This window comes from Bos mutus, chromosome 12 (assembly GCF_027580195.1).
Source record: "Bos mutus isolate GX-2022 chromosome 12, NWIPB_WYAK_1.1, whole genome shotgun sequence".
NCBI lineage: Eukaryota > Metazoa > Chordata > Mammalia > Artiodactyla > Bovidae > Bos > Bos mutus.
In genome coordinates, this window is record NC_091628.1 from 15,098,969 (window position 1) to 15,114,478 (window position 15,510).

The following is a 15,510-nucleotide window of genomic DNA, read 5'->3' on the forward strand; positions in this document are numbered from 1 at the left end:
CATCCTCTTCCAGGGTCCCTGTCCCAGTCACAGGCACCACCTCACCCCAGGAACTTGGATGTATCCTCCAAGCCTCTTTCCTCAACCTCACAATCATTCAATTGCCAAACAGTGCCTATCTTCATCTCCCAAGTGTTCTCTATCCACCTCCTTCTCTCTGTCCCTACAACTACCATCTCTCAAAGGCTGCTATCGTCTCTTACCGATGCCCATGCCAACCTGTCTGAACGCTAGTCGCTACCCCACCCTTACTTCTTCCCAACTAGGTCTAAGTTCAGCTCAACCTCCCTTCGTCAAGGAACACCCCACTCCTCCAGACTAGATGAGGCCCTTCCTCTTATGCGCTGAGGAGGAAGGTGGAGTGGAGAATTTTGGGAGAGTAATACAGCTACAGACAGGGGAGAAGTTTAATAATAGGTACAACTTTCTCAGTTTTACGTGATTTAATTTAAACAACTGCTAGAGATAAAAGAACCAAAGATGGCAAATCAGTGACTCATTTCAGACCTTCCCTATTGTCTTAAGTGAACTCCAAACTTGAGAGAGTAAACAGCTTACACAGTTAACTTTTTAGTTGCTTTCTGTGTAGTGTAGTGTGTTGGTCGCTCAGTCGTGTCAGACTCTCTGCAACCCCATGGACTGTAACCCACCAGGCTCCTCTGTCCATGGGATTTTCCAGGCAAGAATACTGGAGTAGGTTGCCATTTCCTTCTCCAGGGGATCTTCCCAACCTAGGAATCGAACCTGGGTCTCCAGAACTGCAAGCAGATTCTTTACTCTCTGAGCCACCAGGGAAGCCGGTAATTGCTTCATAATCATTGCCAACTAGTAACTATCATCATTCTCCTCAAAAGAATTAAACATCTATCAGCACAACACTGGCTAGCACCACTGAGCTGCAACAACTTCCTACTGACCAAAGTCAGAGGAAAGTCAGTGGGAGAAAGTCAGTGGGGAAAAACTTTTGCAGGTAGGACACTTCTGATCCATCTAACAGGATATCATCAATACCATCATCACCAGGGCCTCAAATACTAAGTATCAGGAAGTGGAGCTAACTCTTCCTGTTTGATTATTCCTCTGTGGAAAATAATTTCTTAGCATGTATGTGCTGCTGAAGTGAGCACTCCTCCATGCAAAATAATGAGAAAAAGATACAACCAACAGATAAAGAACAAACAAAAAAACCAGTGAAGTGGAATCACGAGGAGAAAAACATTATACCTGTAAAGAAGCCACCTAGAGGAAATAAGACACTTTACATGCACTGCTTCTAATTCTTCACTAAGTCAAATCAAGGCATGGTCCTGACTCCTTTGATTTCTAAGTCTGACTATGCCATGGCTAAGGCTTCTTATCAATGCCAAGACGGGTTCCTCTCATGGTAAGCTGAAGTTAGTTGCTCAGTCGAGTCCGAGTCTTTGTGAACCCATGGCTGTAGCCCACCAGGCCCCTCTGTCTATAGAATTCTCCAGACCAGAAACCTGGAGGGGGCAGCTTTTCCCATCTACAGGGGATCTTCCTAACCTAGGGACTGAACCTGGGTCTCCTGCATTACAGGAAGATTCTTCACCATCTGAGCCACCAGATTCTTCCCATACAGTACCTTTTAACAATCATTCAGTCCACAAATACTTATTTTCTACATACTCAATTCCAGGTACTGTACAAAGGGTAGCAGAACCAAAGGTGTTAACTTATATGCAGAGTGCATCATGAGATATGCTGGGCTGGAAGAAGCACAAGCTGGAATCAAGATTGCCGGGAGAAATATCAATAAACTCAGATATGCAGATGACACCACCCTTATGGCAGAAAGTGAAGAGGAACTCAAAAGCCTCTTGATGAAAGTGAAAGAGGAGAGTGAAAAAGTTGGCTTAAAGCTCAACATTCAGAAAACGAAGCTCATGGCATCTGGTCCCATCACATCATGGGAAATAGATGGGGAAACAGTGGAAACAGTGTCAGACTTTACTTTTTTGGGCTCCAAACTCACTGCAGATGGTGATTGCAGCCATGAAATTAAAAGACGCTTACTCCTTGGAAGGAAAGTTATGACCAACCTAGATAGCATATTCAAAAGCAGAGACATTACTTTGCCAACAAAGGTTCGTCTAGTCAAGGCTATGGTTTTTCCTGTGGTCACGTATGGATGTGAGAGTTGGACTGTGAAGAAAGCTGAGTGCCGAAGAATTGATGCTTTGGAACTGTGGTGTTGGAGAAGACTCTTGAGAGTCCCTTGGACTGCAAGGAGATCCAACCAGTCCATTCTGAAGGAGATCAGCCCTGGGATTTCTTTGGAAGGAATGATGCTAAAGCTGAAACTCCAGTACTTTGGCCACCTCATGCGAAGAGTTGACTCACTGGAAAAGACTCTGATGCTGGGAGGGGTTGGGGGCAGGAGGAGAAGGGGACGACAGAGGATGAGATGGCTGGATGGCATCACTGACTTGATGGATGTGAGTCTGAGTGAACTCCGGGAGTTGGTGACGGACAGGGAGGCCTGGCGTGCTGCGATTCATGGGGTCGCAAAGAGTCGGACACGACTGAGCGACTGAACTGAACTGACTGAAGACTAGGGCCACTTATAATGCAAAAAAATGCTGTTTTGTTTCTATTAATGAGCTATGTATTCATACAGAAAGTAGTGAACAATACTTAACGGTAGGTGGGTCCATGGACTGGCAGTCTAGCCATACACCTAGGTCAGGGTATAAATCAACTATGCCCCTAAGCAAAATACTTAGGTTAGCTGACTACCTCTTCTTACCAAGACTTTCTCAATCAAGGGAGTAAAGTATAGATTTACATTCTGGTACTAGCTCCTTATCTCATTACAGACTGGTGCTCCAACAGCACTGAGCTAAGAGGAAATGAAGAGTAAGAAGAGAATGACAAATGAAGTGACACATAAGCAAGTCTTACAAGGTAAATAAGATTCTGCCAGGAGATAATGAGGAAAAAAGCATTTTAGTACATCCTACTCCTGGTGGCCAAGGTTCTTACATTTGTTGGCCAAAAATGCTCTTGAAATTCTATTAAATCCATTGAGTCCATGCTGACTGGATGGATCCAGGTTTACTTCCTCTAGTTGTCCAGACTCATCCAACTCTGTGTACAATATTAATAACTGATATCTATACACGCATTTACTGAAAGCTATTTGTTCTCAGTTAGTTCTAAATCTTTTTGCTGGTTTTCCTCAGAATTGCCTGTAAAGCTTTAAAGGGCAGTAACTCACTTTTTCACATAAGAGTGTAACACCTGACATAGCACTATGTATGCATACGTACAGTGGATTTAAGTTGAAAACTTAAAGCTGAACTAAGAACAAGCTTAATCAGCTGGTCAAAAGTTTTTAAGTATTTTGACCTTTGAGAATAACTCTTCCTAACTAGGGCTTCCCTGGTGGCTCGGTGGTAAAGAGTGCAGGGGATGCAGGAGACGCAGGTTTGATCCCTGGGTTGGGAAGATCCCTGGAGAAGGAAATGGCAACTCATTCCAGTATTCTTGCCTGGAGAATCCCACAGACAGAGGAGCCTGGCAGGCTACAGTCCACGGGGTCACAAAAGAGTTGCACATGACTTAGCAACTAAACAGCAGTAAACAACAACCTTCTATCTCAAGCTCTCATTTTTTAATTCCAGAAAAACAGCTATTGACCTAAAAGTGCAGCTGATCATCCCCTAATAGTTCTGATTTGGTCTTGTGCTTCAGGATTAGGTATCCTGGTCCTTCCTGAGAAAACAACATAATAGCGTCTTCGTGGGATTTTTCACTGGTAGATTCCAGTTGGAGTTGGTGGTTAAGTCACTTCAGTCATGTCCAGCCCTTTGCGACCCCATAAACCACAGCCCGCCAGTCTCCTCTGTCCATGGGATTCTCCAGGCAAGAATACTGGAATGGGTTGCCATTTCTGATTAGATATCTACTATGCTTTCCTCCCTGGTAAGTATAAAACTACAGGTCATCATGGTAGGCTCAAATTTCTTAGACTTTAATTACAGGAAAACATTTCTTGTCTTTGCCTTTTTTTTTTTTTTTTTTTTAGGCCATGCCATGTGGCATGCCAGATCTTAGTTCGCCAACCAGGGATTGAACCCATGACGCCTGCATTGGGATCGTGGAGTCTTAACTACTGGACTGCCAGGGAAGTCCCCTGTCTTTTTATAGGTAAGGACAGGCACTTGGATTATCCTGTCACTATACTCCCTCTGCCTAGCATACTGCAAGCATTCAACAACTTTTTAAAAAACAATAAAAACAATAAACATAGCAAAATATTATGCTTTTTTTTTTTAACATAGCACCACCCATCACTGCCTTGTATTGAACATCAAACTGAGGGGGCACATAGTGGCCCCCCTCAAAGAGCAAACTCCCATTATGACATCAGTTATTCATCAAGAGTTCCTATTAGGTCTACCAAAAGCTACATTTAATAATAGCCTCATATAATACAGTTGACAGTTCCATTCCCTAGCAGCAAGATTATAAGGGAATGCAATGAATCAAAACTACAATAATAAAAATTGTATGATTATCATACATCAAGTAACAATACTCTCAAAGTCACTGTAAGCCAATTCTAAAGAACAACAACAAAAGTTAGGACTGGCCATTTTGAGCTGAACATCTGCAATGTTATAAAAGACCAAATTTCCTTTTTCAAATTGTTCCTTAGGGCCAGATGGTCTTTATTTTGAAGTCCTCAGCCCTGCCAGGGTAAAAGAAAGATGCTGCACAAGTTCTGAACTCTTTACTCACTTTCTTCTTTCTTCCCTCCATCTTGCAATCTCCTCTGGAGTGTCTAACTTGATTTTCTTCATACCAGGAGCATGCATCTGAGGGGAAAAGGCCTGCTGAATATCAGGAAGCATACTGTATGCTTTTGACTAGATCTCAAGAACTACAGGGGATAATGAAGACGCTGTACCTAACAATACATTTACTAGCAGAGACAATTTTAAAACTAAGCAAGCAGGTTTTATCCATCCTTATTATGACTTTTCCTTTAAAGAAAAGAGAGTAATTTTTTTCATGTCTTTAGTGCTACTGATTAAAAAGAAAAGCAAGCCATGATATAATCTTGGTTATAAAGCAAATGTCATCAATTTCTTGAGTAATATTAGATATTCATATGACTGACCGACTATAATTGAGGGAGTTAGCTAGAGAAATGATGAGTACACAGAACAATCTGAAACAGCACAGTTTAGTAAAACAAGCAAAGAATTTGCAGCTAAGAAACCCAAGTGCAAGAATAAGTTCTGAGGCCCTGGGCAAATCATTTTATAAATCTGTGAAACAGGGCCAAGGCTTATCTAGTCCACAGTGGATGCTGAGGACAAAACTGAATAATGGATGATAAAAATGCCTTATCAAGTACAAAGGCTCATGAATGTTGCTTATTATTAGGCTATGTAGATAAAGTGCTATGAAGATAACAGATCAACGAAGTAAAAAGAGCGTGTATCAAAAAGAAAAACAACTTACATTCCTCCAATGGAACTGGACAATCTTCTCATGTGCACTAAAAGAGCAATCTACCTCAGGGCACTGTAAGGAGTTTTTTAAAAAAAAAGACTCAATTCAACATTTCCCATAAAAAATGTACCCTTCTACTATACATACAGACATATTCTGGCATTATTACCTAGTATCCTGTCTATGTGGTGTTATCCATGAATACGTACAACAATCAGTTCAATTCAGTTCAGTCAACAGCAAGACAAAACTCACTCCAAAACCAAGTTGCGCTCTAAAAGTATATAGTACAATAATACATAGCACTCACTTCTCCATTTGAGTGAACGCAGGACATCAGCAATGTTGTAAAATGTTCTTATTTCCTAAAGTTGAGCGTGACTCCTACAAACTGAAGAGCACTTACCCAACCAAGAACTTCTAGCTTTTTTACTTCTCAACAGCTGCCAGACCCCCCTTCTCTTCTGCTGCCATCTCACCAACTCCTGAAGTGGAGGCCTCCCACCCTCAAACTGCAAATCCCAGGGCTACTGTCTCAACTTGTCTTCAAACAACATTTCTATGATAACTCTAAACTTTTACAGGAAGAAAGCTCAGAATTTCTACCAAATATACCCATTTTGTGAAATAAAATCAGGATAACCAAGAAACCTACTTTTGTATGTTCGGACATGTGTGTATCATACTTCTCTTGATTTTTAAAACCACGATCACAGGTATCACAAAAATAGTGAAAAACGGGTTCCTTTCTTTTCTGCAAATAAAAATGAAAGAGGCATTAGGCTTTGGGTGAGAACTCAATCAGCAGTAAAAATATGCAGGTTTTGATTTTTCACACACTCTTAGTGGAAGAAACTTCTGAATATATTTCTAATGAAGGGGTGATTCTGTTTAACACATTCATGAGAAAAAGCCTGGTTTGTTAATAAAAATTTTAAGACTTCCCTGGAGGTCCAGCAGTTAAGATTCTGTGCTTCCAATGCAGTGGGCAAGGTCTGATGCCTGTTCAGGGCTACCCAGGTGGCTTAGTGGTAGAGAATCTGCCTGACAATACAGGAGAGGCAAGAGATGAAGGTTTGATCCCTGAGTCAGGAACATCCACAGGAGGAGGAAATGGCAACCCACTCCTTGTTTTTTGCCTAGGAAATCCCATGGACAGAGGTGCCTGGTGGGCTACAGTCCATGGGGTGACAAAGAGTCAGACATGACTGAGTGACTGAGCAGGCACACAGGGAACTAAGATCCCACATGCCAGAAGGCATGGCCAAAAAAAAAAATTTAAATCTGAACAGAGTTAATATAAACCATGAATAGATTTCAAATTGGTAATTAAAATGCAGTAGAGTATATGTCCAAATAACCTAAAAATAAACATTCAGGGTAAAAACAGCATTTCTTCCTTTAGGATAAATAAAACAATGTGTGTGTGTATATATAAAACTACTAAATGAGAAAAAATAACTAGGCAAATATTAGTTATTTTCTTATTCCCAATTTACTATTTTTATGTTTAAACATAAAACAAAAAAGATTATTACAATGATAAGACTATATAGGAAGTAAACTCCCATTGTTCAATGTTGAGATTATGTTATTAAATATATTACATATTCACAGTATTTTGTAAATATCAGCAACACAGTTTTGATACCAAAATGAAGGGTAGTAATTTCATGATATGGATCTTATTCAATTTATTATAATGACATTATTTATACATCTTAAAAGTCAAAAGACCAGATTGTTAAGCTACATCAGAATAAAGGAAGTCTATTTTAAGGCTCAGTTTCTGAATATAATCAAGGGTTGAAAATACACAAAAACTTTTCATTTCATCCTTCCCCTCCCAAGCTGCTAGTGGAGTCGGGCACGACTGAGTGACTTCACTTTCACTTTTCACTTTCATGCATTGGAGAAGGAGATGGCAACCCACTCCAGTGTTCTTGCCTGGAGAATCCCAGGGACAGAGGAGCCTAGTGGGCTGCCGTCTATGGGGTCACACAGAGCCGGACACGACTGAAGCGACTTAGCAGCAGCAGCAGCAGCATATATTTTTTACTTCATTGAAGTTCAATCACATTTACATTTATCTGTAACCATAATTCCCCATATTACTCCTAATACTATATGTAAATGGATTGACTGTTTTCTTTTGTACAATTTCTCCACTTTTTCACAAGAAGATTTTGCTTGAGTTTTTACTTACAGCCAAGACCCTTAAAGATACTTTCACAGCAAAGCTATGGTGTGTCAATGATGAAGGCAAAACAGAAACAGTTATGAAAGATGAGATATGAAGCAGTGACATAGGGACCAAAGTGTCACATTTAAGAACATCTTTAAAACTACCTTTTTTTTCTGTTTTCTTCTGGGAGAGACGCTGAAGTCATTGACCCTTGCATCATGCTTTCGTGGAAAATAAGTATGTTTAACTGGAAAACAAAAAGAGATTCATAAATGTTAAAAACTATACGATTATTTAATATTTTGCTAGAGCACGTCATAAATACTTGAGTTAAAACAGTGGCAGTCACCATTTCTAGAATCCTCCTGCAATGCAGGAGACCCAGGTTCGATCCCTGGGTCAGGAAGATCCCCTGGCGAAGGGAATGGCAACCAACTCCAGAATTCTCGCCTGGAGAATTCCAGGGACAGAGGACCCTGTCAGGCTACAATCCATGAGGTCATAAAGAGTCCGACACCACTGAGCGACTTTCACTTTCACCCTTTCTAGGAAGAATAGTGATTCACACAGTTCCTGCCTCAAGGCTCTGCACTCACAAGTCCCTCTGCCTGCATGGCTAACCCCCAGACATATGCACTGCAAGAGACTCGGGTTCCATCCCTGTGTCGGGATCCCCTGGAGAAGGAAACGGCAACCCAGTCCAGTATTCACGCCTGGGAAATCCCATGGACAGATGAGCCTGGTGGGCTACAGTCCATGACGCTGCAAAGAGTCAGACATGACTTAGCTACCAAACAACAACTGATCCCTCACCTCCCTTAAGTCTCTGCTCCAATGTCACCTTACTCATGACTGACACTGAAATTTAACTCTGCACTGCTTGTGACTCTGCTTTCTCTCTCCACAGCACTTACTGCCTTCTAATACGCACTGCTTTATTTTGTTTATTGTCTCTGTCATCTTACACCAGGCGATGTCAAGGCCTAAGATAAGGATTTCTGAATGTTTTGCTCACTGCTGTACCCTTACGTCCTGATTCATAGTTGGAATTCACCAAATAATTGCTGAACTAAATGAACAAGTCAGGAAAACCTAACTGTGGAACAAACTGTGAGACATTAATGACCGGACTCCAAGAGTGCAAGGCAGTATCAGAAGAGAAGAGGGGAACAAGGGTGGAAAAGGAGGAGGAAGTAGGGATGGAAAAGAAAGATAAGGGGTGGTACGGAGAGGCGTTAACAACCTACCTGGAGTGCTGTGGGGCTGCTGATGCCAAGGAAAACCACCAGGAGACTGTGTCCAGTACCGTGACGCTGAAGCCTGGAAATTCCAGGAAGGCTGGCCATTGGGTTGAGGCTGAGAATCGAGGGGGGACTGGGCGTCAAAGGGGGGCTGCGCCCCGGGAAGAATGTGGGCGTCGAAGGGGGGAGGTGCCCCGGGGAAAGTGCGGGCGTCCTCGTGGGGCTGTGCCTCTAAGGCAGGCTCGGACCCTGCTGCGGGAAGCGACGAAGGCGGCGGCGGCGGCATCGCCCACAGCATCCAGTTGTTCGGTCGCGAGGCTCGGTCACGTAGAGGCCCCAGCGTGGGGGTCAGCTCGGGAGCTGGGAACCACGCGGCGGGAGGAACGGCACCACCAGCCAGCTCGCCCATCGCCACCCGCCTGGTAGTCAACCCTGCGTGCGAGTGCGCAGCAAGCCTTAGGCGTCACTTCCGTTATCGCCAATAGCAAGGATCAGCCAATCACAAGCTGATATGTCATCGGCCGGCGCCGGAAGAGTTTCCCTCGCGTTCGGCAGCTCGCTGGCTGCCCGTCGTGGAGTTCTGACTCGGCTTGGAGACACTTGTGTGCGTGTGCAGTGTCTGACCCCGCGGATGGCGAGGGATCTGATTGGGCCGGCCCTGCCGCCCGGCTTCAAGGCCGGCGGGTCGGCGGAGGACGAGGAGCGGGACTCCAGCCCCGGTAAGCGGCGGCGACTTACCCGCCCGCCAGGCCCTCCCTCATCCTTTGGCCCTAACTTCAACGTCAGCTCAGCGAAGCCTTTCCAAACTGTCACGCCCCCTCTCTACCTTTGGGGGTTTGTGTTTGTTTGTTTGTTTGTTTTCCCTACTTAAATACAACAGGTATTTAATACACTTTCGAAACAACGTGTTGATATAGCTGTCTCCACCCATTACTCAGTAGTCTTCTAGTCTTAACACATAACTGGTACCTCGTATTTGCCAAAAAAAAAAAAAAAAGATTCTCAGATCCTTCCCTGAGCATCCATCTCCTTTCGTGTTTTTTCTAATGTGTAGCCTGGGGCTGACCAAAGTTAGAAAACAGTAAAGCTGAAAGAATAACCCTCCTATTCCTGAATCTAATTTGCACTCTTGACAACCCAGAGGCCATGTTTCCACCTAGAGGTTTCTTTCCAGATCTTGTTTTCGCTATGGTTTTTAAAAAGTTAGGTGTTAAAAAAAAAAAAAGTTAGGTGTTTATTTTAGCAAGGAAAGTTCCCTTCAACGATGATTGAAGAAAAGTGGGGTTAAGGTTTGAGATGGACCAGATTAATTTTATTTGACTACTCTGGAAAACTGAATGTTGAGAAATGTCCCCTGAGATCATGTTTTAAAACTGGGTGCAGATGTTTTCTTGAGACAAGTCCCAAAATCCAGATACTGCTTTGTGGAAGCTGAGTGGAACCTGAGCCTTTCTTACTCTGACTTTATTCTCTTCATCTTCACTGACCTTCATACCACTCATCTCAGCTACATTTGCAGTCACACACTGGGCCTTATTCCATTCCTGAAAACTTTTGAGGAGAGGGAGGAAGGCACCTCGTAGCTTGTGGGATCTTATTTCCACGACCAGGAATTGAACCCAGGCCCTCCACAGTGAGACCACGGATTCGGAGTGCTAACCACTGGACCACCAGGGATCTTCCACATCTCTGAAAAATTCAGTCTCATTCTCAGCCCTCGTTCATACATCATTCTTCCTTGGTTACTCTCATTGTTCAGTCGCTAAGTTGTGTCCGACTCTTTGCAACCCCATGGACTGCAGCATGCCAGGCTCCCCTGTCCTCTGCTATCTCCCAGAGTTTGCTCAAATTCATGTCCATTGAGTCAGTGATTCTATCTAACCATCTCATTCTCTACCGCCCTTTTCTTTTGCCTTCAATCTTTCCCAGCTTCAGGGTCTTTTCCAGTGAGTCAGCTCTTTGCATCAGGTGGCCAAAGGATTGGAGCTTCAGCTTCAGCATCGATCCTTCCAGTGAATATTCAGGGTTGATTTCCTTTAGAATTAACTGGTTTGATCACCTTGCTGTCTGCGGGACTCTTAAGAGTCTTCTCCAGCACTGCGGTTCGAAAGCATCAGTTTTTCAGTGCTCAGGCTTTTTATGGTCCAGCTCTTAGTCCACAAATGGCTACTGGAAGAACCATAGCTTTGACTGTACAGACCTTTGTCAGCAAAGTGATATCTCTGCTTTTTAATATGCTTAGTTACTCTCATCACATTGTTTTTTGTTTTTTGGTTTTAGTCTCATTGAGCCTCTCTGCCTCAGTCCTGATGGGCCTTCTTCCTTTTACTGTTTCTGTCCCTGCTTAACTTAGCCTCTGTGGTCCATCCATTCGTCCCTTCTCTTGTCAGTGTCTTCCACTGCCTTTTCCCATCCAGTAATTCTGTAAATCCATCTGACAAAACTTCCACCCTGGCTCAGTCCAGATGTTCACCTCTAGGGAACCACACCCGGGCTTCCACATGCTGCTAAATGAAACCTCACCCCTCCACAGGGTAATGCTGCTGCAAACCATAACCTCCTCCCTGGCTGGGTCCTCAGCTCTGCCCTGCCATCCTGTGATGTTTTCCCACACAGCTCTCCGCCCCAGTGATCAACTTTAACTTTTTAAAGCCTACTCTTTCTTCTTTAGCCTCTCTCTCCATCACAGAAAAAGTAGATACCATCTTTAAAAAACTTCCTCACTTTTCTGGTACTATGCCTAAAAACTCTCCTGCATCTCTGCCTGGCTCTTTCAGCTTCTCTTTGATTGTAGTGGAAGAGGGGAACTACCTCCTTCCAAGGCTAATCATTCCATTTTTACTCAAAACCCCTTCCCTCACTTCTCCTGGAGGTTCTTTGCCTTTGACATTTAACTGGAACGTTCAGATTGTTCCCATCTTCATGAAGACTACTCCACATCCCCCTGTAGCTGCTGCTGTCTCTCTGACCAACTCTGGACCTTCACCATTTTCTTCTTAACCCACTGCATCCTGGCTTCTGTTCTTCCCAGTCCACTGAGACTGCTCTCACCAATTTCACTGTGAAAATAGACAATCCACCAGTTGTCTCTCAGCACCTTTTTTTTAAATAGCTTTTTCTGTTTATTTATTTATTTTTGGATGCACTGGGTCGTCATTGCAGCTTGCAGGCTTTCTCTAGTTGTGACAAGCCGGGCCTACTCTAGTTGCGGTGCATGGGCTTCTCACTGCGGTGGCTTCTCTCATTGTTGAGCACCGGCTCTAGGGTACATGACTTCAGTAGTTGCTGCACATGGACTCAGTCGTTGTGGTTCATGGCCTCTAGAGTACGGGCTCAGTAGCTCTGGTGAACAGGCTTAGTTACTCGGTGGCATGTGGGGTCTTCCCAGACCAGAGATTGAACCCAGGTCCCCTGCATCGGCAGGCAGATTCTTAACCACTGAACCACTCAGGAAGTCCTTCTCAGGAACTTGTTGCTAAATTCAAGGCACTCTTTTCAGTCCTGACCTTGCTTGACCTCACAGCAGCATCCCCTACCCCACTCCCACTTCCATGATCCCGCCTTCTCTCCTCTCTTGGCTCCAGCCACTCTGAGCACATTTCTGGATGCGTCAGACCCTTCGGCTTGCAGTGCATTGTGGGTGCTTTTCCCTCTGCGTGGACCACGTTTGCCCCAACCCACACTCCCTTTCCCCAGCTAACTCAGTCTCGTCCTTTGACCTCAGCCCACCCATCGCTCTTTCTAGGCAGCTTTCTCTGATGTCACTACCTACTCCCATCAAAAGACACTTGGATGCTCCTTCTTGATATTTCCGTGACTTAAGCCTGTCACAGGATCAACAAGCTTTTCCTGGACCAGACGGTAAATATTTTAGACTTTGTTCATCAACAGGCAAAATCAAGATTATTGTGAAAGTGTGTATGAAACAAAAGAGAAAACAAATTTCCACGAATTTTTTTAAGTCTTCATTGGATTTATTACAGTATAGCTTCTGTTTTATGTTTTGGTTTTTTGGCTGAGAGGCACATGGGATCTTCGCTCCCTTACCAGGGATTGAACCCCCTTCATCGGAAGGTGCAGTCTTAAGCTTGGGACCACTAGGCAAGTCCCTAAATTTTTATTGTTGAAATTGAAAACATAATATAATTCTTTTGTAGTATAAATGTACTAGTGAGAAGAATGGAATTGCTTTAGAGGGAATAACATTTTGCTTAATTGGGGTTCACAGTCCGTGTTTCCTGTTATAATCAATCGCTGATCTGTAAAGAGGTTTGATGTGCTGTATACTGAGTACTTCTTTTTGTGTCTGCATAATTCTGTCTGATATATATTACAAGGGGAACATAATGGAATATGTAAGGCATAATCTGTATTCTTACGGAAGTTGTAATCTATTGGTAAAATTACCACTGCAGTGGGAGAGCTGCCTTCATCACATGCATCACTGCTCTAGGTGTAAGATGGAATTGTTCATTACAGGCACCTAAAACAGTATTTTGAGACACGTTCTATGGTTCTGAAGAATGATACCTATAAAAAAGTGAAGCCAGGCATATCCTCAGTTTTATTAGAAAATCTGTAATGGGGCTTATATTGTACCAACTTATGTTTTCAATATTCTTTTTTTTAGATATTACCATTTCTTAGTATTATTTTATTGTGTAATAATTATTTATTTTGACACAACCCAAAGGGAAAATAAATAATTATATTCTGAATGTTACTTTTTCCTGGCATCATTTTAAAAAAAAATAAGGCCTTACATTCTTCTCAGAGGAGTTTTGTCTTCATCTGTTTATTCCCATCTTTAAACATATATCCCACGTGTTTCTTTAAAAATTCAAGGCAGATTTATCCCTTAGTTATAATACAGCACATGTTTAACCCATTTAACCTTTTAATCATTTGAACTTTACAAAAGAGTATTAAAACCTCATCTTGATTGGAACCAACCCAAAATTAGCCAAATCGACAAATTACATTGATAACACCCATATATAAGAAAAGAAAGGAGCAAAAGAGAAAAAAAATTAAGGAAAAAAGAAAAAAACTTCCCTCCTTAATATTTAGAAACAAGAAGATGGAAAGAACCAATCATGGGAATGAAATGTAATCTCTTAATCTCTTTCAAGGGATTCCCCTGTGGCTCAGACTGTAAAGTGTCTGCCTGCAGTGGGGGGGACCTGGGTTCGATCCCTGGGGCAGGAAGACCCCCTGGAGAAGGAAATGGCAGCCCACTCCAGGACTCTTGCCTGGAAAATCCCGTGGATGGAGGAGCCTGGTAGGCTACAGTCCGCAGGGTCACACAGAGTTCAGACACAACTAAGCGACTTCACTGTAACTTTTAACTTTAATCTCTTTCATGTTAAACTATGACCCCCTAGAATTTTGAAGAAAGGATTATTTGTGGAAGGTGGTGTTCTCCCCTTCTTGCTATATTCTAAAAGGTGCTTTCTCTGGGATTAGTACTACATACAGAGATAAACCAGAAATCAGTAAAGGCATTATTCATCACAATCAGAAGTCATATGTAATCTCCATTTATGGTTGAGGAACATTTACATACTAAGACATTAACTGTTCTGCAATCTTAAACAGCAGTGGGAGACACGAGTTCTGTCCCTTAATTCTTAATGTTTTCTGCCTTTTGCTGCTTGATCTTTGCTAGGCATGCTGTGTTACAAGTTTAGCTTTTTTTTTTTTTTCTAAAAGTCCTTCCTTTATTTAGTGATATATAGAAGAAAATGGAACAAGTTGGAAAACATCCAATTTGTTAAGATAGGGACTTCCCTGGCAGTCCAGCGGTTAAGACTCCATACTTCCCACCGCTGGGGGCACAAGTTCAATCCTGGGTGGGAAAACTGAGATCTCACATGCAGCGCAGCACAGCCAAAAATCAGTCAATCTTATTTAAAAGAAAAAAAGGGAGGGCGTGGCATGGGAAGGTTAAATAACATTCAAATCACACAGCTAATAAGCAGCTGAGCTGGAATTGATGGCTAGAGTCTGACCCCAAAGCGTGCAGTGTAACTAACACCTTTATACTCTCAGGTTCTGTCTTGTCACTTTGCTTACTTTGCTTTAGCTACACAGGCCTTTTTGTCCCTCAAGCACTTCAGGCTTGTTCTTTCCATAGGACCTTCGCAGCAGTGATTCCCCCAGATTGTTCTCCCCTCAGATTGTTCCATGGCCACTGTCATCATTTAAGTCTCCGTACAAATGTCTTCTGAGGGGGTCCTTCCCTGACCTCTGTCTTTAAAATTGCCCTCCCACATGTTCACAGTCAGCTTTTTAATTTATTTTCTAAGTTATGTCTCTAGAAGTATTTACTCAATAAATATTTGTTGAACATTGACCCTTTGTTGAATGTTGTTTGGTGTAGTGGTTAGGAGGGTCATATCAGAACTCCTCTGTTTAGTTGTGTAAAATTGGACGAGACACTGTCTCTTTACCTCAGTTTCCTTGTCTGCAAGATAGAATTCATACTACTGTCCTAATAAGGTTGTTGGCAGAATTAAATAGGTAAATGCACAGAAGTCTCTCTTAAGTTTTTGTTAATATTGAGTGAATAACATACCTGGAAAGCTTTTTGGAAAA

At 42.7% G+C, this 15,510-nt stretch overlaps 2 protein-coding genes across 5 annotated transcripts in view; one reads left to right on the forward strand and one right to left on the reverse strand.

The window, feature by feature from the left end:
- Positions 1-9,372, reverse strand: part of NUFIP1 (nuclear FMR1 interacting protein 1) — a 38,984-nt gene extending 29,612 nt beyond the window's left edge. Inside the window, exons 1-5 of the mRNA XM_005896133.3 lie at positions 8,920-9,372; positions 7,837-7,919; positions 6,143-6,241; positions 5,497-5,559; positions 4,768-4,844 (exon numbers count right to left, since the gene is read on the reverse strand). Of these exons, the coding sequence (XP_005896195.2) occupies positions 4,768-4,844; positions 5,497-5,559; positions 6,143-6,241; positions 7,837-7,919; positions 8,920-9,322 (725 nt within the window). The 5' untranslated portion in view covers positions 9,323-9,372. The remainder of the gene's footprint in view (positions 1-4,767; positions 4,845-5,496; positions 5,560-6,142; positions 6,242-7,836; positions 7,920-8,919) is intronic.
- Positions 9,373-9,424: 52 nt separating this feature from the next.
- GPALPP1 (GPALPP motifs containing 1) overlaps positions 9,425-15,510 on the forward strand; it is a 33,936-nt gene continuing 27,850 nt past the window's right edge. For 3 of the 4 annotated variants that reach the window (XM_070380271.1, XM_070380269.1, XM_070380270.1), the window contains exon 1: positions 9,433-9,632. In XM_070380271.1, the coding sequence (XP_070236372.1) occupies positions 9,545-9,632 (88 nt within the window). In that variant the 5' untranslated portion in view covers positions 9,433-9,544. Of the gene's footprint in view, positions 9,633-15,510 lie in introns of all 4 variants that reach the window. The other variant, XM_014478330.2, reaches the window with a different exon arrangement.